This window comes from Clinocottus analis, unplaced genomic scaffold (genome assembly GCF_023055335.1).
Source record: "Clinocottus analis isolate CAN_PGR_092001 unplaced genomic scaffold, fCliAna1.0.p SCAF_2, whole genome shotgun sequence".
Taxonomy (NCBI): domain Eukaryota; kingdom Metazoa; phylum Chordata; class Actinopteri; order Perciformes; family Cottidae; genus Clinocottus; species Clinocottus analis.
Window position 1 is genome coordinate 15,206,623 of NW_027175931.1, and position 5,000 is coordinate 15,211,622.

General features: G+C 46.0%; 1 protein-coding gene across 1 annotated transcript in view; it reads right to left on the bottom strand.

Annotated features, from left to right (window-relative positions):
- Positions 1 to 5,000, bottom strand: part of myo18ab (myosin XVIIIA b) — a 129,290-nt gene that overhangs the window by 124,244 nt on the left and 46 nt on the right. The window contains exons 1-2 of the mRNA XM_068584424.1: positions 4,899 to 5,000; positions 1,587 to 2,719 (exon numbers count right to left, since the gene is read on the bottom strand). The exon at positions 4,899 to 5,000 is cut by the window's right edge and continues 46 nt beyond it. Coding sequence (XP_068440525.1) covers positions 1,587 to 2,615 — 1,029 coding nt within the window. The 5' untranslated portion in view covers positions 2,616 to 2,719; positions 4,899 to 5,000. The remainder of the gene's footprint in view (positions 1 to 1,586; positions 2,720 to 4,898) is intronic.

The window sequence follows — 5,000 nt, forward strand, 5'->3', positions numbered from 1 at the left end:
TTCAGAGAACGTCAACTTTCCGTTGTGAGTTCTCTCATACAGAGAAGATCGCAAATTGAGAAACGGCCGCTGGAGACATATTAACGCTGATTGGCCAAGACTCGACCCGTCACATCAAATGTTCTATTTATGAAATTACAACATCAACTTTTCTCCGAATCTCACAGTCCAATCTCAGAAACGCTGGTCTAAATCCGGACATCTGGTCACCCTAGTCCCCTCACCTCAAAATCTACCTCCTCAAAAATGACAGCGTTAGCTAATAATTTTTCACCGGAGCTTTAGCTAGCTGGCTAACGTTGCGTTCTCCTGCTGTGTTCAATTCATCAAGCTGTAGTTAACGTTAGCTAAGTTTTTGTCAACAGAGCTCCAGGGTTAGATATACTTCACTTAGATATACCATAAAAAATTAAATTACCATGCACTCGCGCTCCCTTCTGGCACGCGCACCTGTTCGCAGTTCTCTGAATATAAATACATACAAAAAAACCTCATTGAATCTACACGATTCACGTAGGTCACCTATTTTGGCTTCAAAACAGAGAATTTCGCCAAAAGGTGAGGGATTTTCATGTCTGATTAGTCAGTTTGACAGAGAGGTTCACAATATAACTGAAGTGTTTGCCTTTCCACAGTGAGCAACACCCGTCAGCAATCTTTCCCCTAATTATATAGGGCCGACCTGCTGTAGCAGTCGGCCATGCGCCCTCCAGTGGTGGTCTTTCCCCTAATTATATAGGGCCGACCTGCTGTAGCAGTCGGCCATGCGCCCTCCAGTGGTGGGAGGTCAACATAATCAAAAATATGCAGAATGGCCCTTACAGCATCTATTAATCATTACTTCTGGTGTCGTTAGACACCCACAGTCAACTCAGACATCCACATGAGGTGCAATTCAATTTGTAGCAAATAGATGGCATCGAAGTCAACAAAGAAACTTGTTGTTGTCGTGGTAATCAAGTATATTGACAGTAGTGATACTGAGGAGTAAAAACCATTTCAGCATCTAACGGGACATAAGAGAAATTTGTAGATCTGTATCCACACTAATTAGCTATGTAGCCTGCAAACTGCAGTTAGCAGTGCATTTGGCCCTGCTGAGTGTTTGTCTCCTTCAACAAGCTAAAGAGAAGGACAACACATGTGTTCATGTTTGTAAGTTAGTGAGATGAGAGAGAGACTTCAACAGGAAAGATAATATGGTTGTTGTTCAGAGTCTATCTTTTGTGGAGCAGCTTTATGCAACATCTGATTGACAAATAGTTAATCCAGCAATCTTGACACACACACACACACACACACACACACACACACACACACACACACACACACACACACACACACAGCTTGTCAATACAACAGAAGTCAAACACTGCTTGAGAATCAGGGGCATTGCTGGGTTTCTTCTGCAGCTAATCTGCCTGTGAAATAAAGTCTTGGAATCTCGACACATGGAAAACCCGGAGAAAATATTGAAAGATTGTAGATCGAAAGACATCAAAATTGAGCCACTACTGCCAAAAAGAGTGGAACAGTAGCTTTCATCTGTGTGGACTGTAGACACAGAAAGTGGACGGACTACTTACATGTCTGGCCTCTCTGCGCAGCCCCTCGGTGTTCCTCAGCCAGCAGCGGCTCAGCTCACTCAGCTCCAGAATGGGCTGCACCTTCAGCCTCACTGTGTCTCCCGACTGACGGATCATCTCCACAATCTCGTCGCGGCTCTTATTCTCCACATTCCGCCCGTTTATCTCCACCAGCCTGTCGCCCGGCACCAGACCCAGCGCCAGGTCCTTGGTGCCGGCACCGGGCTCAGCAAAGTGGACAACCCGCCTGTAAACTCCTCCATCAGGACTGCGGTCTAGCATGGTGGTGCGACGCAAAGAAAAACCAAAGTCCCCAGTGTTGCGGCGTTGGAGCTCAAGCTCGCGTATTTCTGGTACACTCGGTGCGACAACAGCCGGTAGCTGCAGCTGTGCAGAGAAGGTCTTGTCAACCACTTCTGGGATGCAGACTTTTTGGGTGGCTGGTGCTGCTGCTGCTTCGGGCTGCTGCTTCAGGCTGTGCTTGCGGAGCATGCTGAAAACTTTGCTCTCCACTTGCGGGGACGGCGCAGCAGAGTTCTGGCCTGAGGGAGTGGAGCTCTCTGATGGGCTCTCCTCTTTACTCCTCTGGGAAAAGGAGAAGCGTTTCATCATCTGACCCACCTGAGAGGAGTTTGTCTTGGCAATTGAACCAAATTGAGCCACACGATCACGGACTGAGTTACGATGTCCATCCTGTCCTCCACCGCTCTCACCCTTCAGGTCATCAGTGGAGCTGGCTGCACTGAGCTGGTCGTCCAGAACCATGCTGCTTCGGTTGCTCAAGCCATCTGATTCAATATCAGTGAGGGTGAGCTCGTTGCTGCTGGCCACTTTGATGGGAATTGGGTTGGAAATCTCCAGTTTATTTTTGGAATCCCGCTTGGACTCCCTCTTCAAGTTGAAGAAGCCACGCCGCATGCTCATCTCTTCCAGGCTGCGCAGCTCTGCTGCAGACATCCTCTCCTTTTTATCTTTCTTCTCCTTCCTACTCCCATCCTTCTCCTTATCCTTTTTCATCAGATTGAACATGGTGACACACGTGTTGAGTTTCTGTCCACCACAACTCTTTTTTCCCTACAGAGAATAAGGTCCAGTTCACAATGGCTTTGTTGTGACCAACAGGGACAAATCCCCTGGGGAAAGAGACAGGGAGGGCAAATGGTGTCAAATTTCAAAATGCAAAACATGAAGGGGAAAAAATGTCTTTGATTTTCAGTTGGAGCTGAACACAGCTGACAAATACAATCATATACTTTTATATTATTGATTTTACAATATACTGTGCATGACTTTTGGATATTTAATAATGTTAATATATATATTTGTTGAATTTTTGAATATTTTCCTCAGCTGAAGAGGATTGTTTTCTCTTGAACGTAATATATATATATATATATATATATATATATATATATACACACACACATATATATATATTATCTTCAAATGTTTGCAAAAATACTCAGAGACATCAAATAATAAGGAGCCTTGTCTAAACAATCAAGTTCTCTGGCAGTATACATGTTTACATTGTCTCGTATTATGAATCATTATATCGCCCAAAATGACGTTGTACAATGACAATAAATTAACCTTGATCCTTAATCACAAGCCCAACTCAACCCGTGATTTCGTCAGAGAGATTACACCCACCACCTTGAATTTTCAGAAGTGCTGCTACTATAGGCTTAGACTGCTGGGGGACATCTTAGGATACACTGAGACCCCCCCCCCCCCTCTCCACCTTCCCCTCTCTCTCGATGTATTAATGTCTCTTCAATGCACATTACCAACTCGACTTCTTCCCGGGAGGCTCTGTGCTTCCTTGCCTCAAGTTTCTGTGGATCATGGCTGTCTGGTTATCTTGATTGTGATCCATGCCTACTACTACTTATTATATGAATAATCATATTCATTGAATGTACTGTAACTCTGTTACGTTGTTAAAAATGTACACATGACATATATTCCTTCTGTCCATCCGTGGAGAGGGATCCTCCTCTGTTGCTATCTTGATGGTTTCCTCCTTTTTTCCCTGTGAAAGGGTTATCTCCATTTTTGGGGGATGTGAGGTCCTGGGACAGGGATGTGTATGTGTACAGATTGTAAAGCCCGAGGCAAATTTTAATTTGTGATTTCGGGCTATATTAAATAAACTGAATTAATCAGCAATTTAACGAGTCCTCGTAGCAGTATTAAAGCACTACATTGCCAAGATGCCACTGAAATAATAATTTCTGACAGAAATGGCAGGCAGATTAAATACCCTACTTCCCACTCGCTCTGGCTTGTAGAGGTTGTACCCATGTTAGAACTGTGGCCGGGTGTAGATGGCCCAGTAAAATATATATACCACTGAAGACCCCCCACATTCTTACATTACAGAGGCCCACTGGAGGAGCTCGGTAGGACCAAAACACATTCCTAGCCTCATCCGCACACACCAGCAACCTCTCCCTGCCACAAGCAGACCGGCTTCCTCCCACCTGGTCCCCATGAGCTACTGAGTGACCCACAGAGACTCCTCTCTGCGGGGCAGCACGGGACAAACAGCCGCCTGCTTCTGTAATGATGGCACCGGGCAAGGTACTCTGTATGAGGGATGCTCTACTCACCGCTCAACGTCAGTACTGCGAACCCCACACAGACAACGACATAGTCGAAGCACAGTAACCCAGCGGGTTATAACCGGAGCCATGTGCCAGAACACCGGAAGGTTTCCTAAAAACTGAAAACTCGTGTGAACATGACCGTCATGTTCCGTCTGTAACAACCGGGGGGACATGAGAGCAGCTCGGGCTCTCAACAGTCCCTCCTGTTTTAGGCTCTCCTTCCGGTGTCTAATAACTACAGAGCTTCAAACGACGCCAATACCGGGCACAGAACGGTACCCAAAGCCGGTCAATCAGCCCCTCTGGTCACCGTGAAGGACGGGGACCACAAGCATGACAGGACTAAAATAGGTGGAGCTTTTCGGCTACACTAGCTAGCCGAGCTACCGTTTCGTTTGTTGGGTAACGTCACCTATTAACACGTATTGCGTTTTTATTCCACCTCAAAACATTAAAAGCTTAAAAAACACCAACCAATCGTAAAACATTAAGTTCCTGCTGAACTTTCCGGTGGGTCGTTACAAGCTAAACAGCGTACTGGGCTCCAGCCTCAGCCTGAACGTTCACGTTAGCGTTAGTTATTTGCCCTCATTCTTTGGTGGAGCAAATCCTGGAACAACACACTGGGATCCTGTGACCATTCTCCAGGCCGACTGATTGCCTCAACGCTGCTGTCTTCAAACAAAAAGTGCCCACTCACTTGAATCGCACATGTTTATTTCCAGAAGAAATACTCACTCTTCTCCAGCAAAGCGAATACTGGGTGCAGCTCGGCTGGAACAGAAGGGACAGAAGCCGCAGA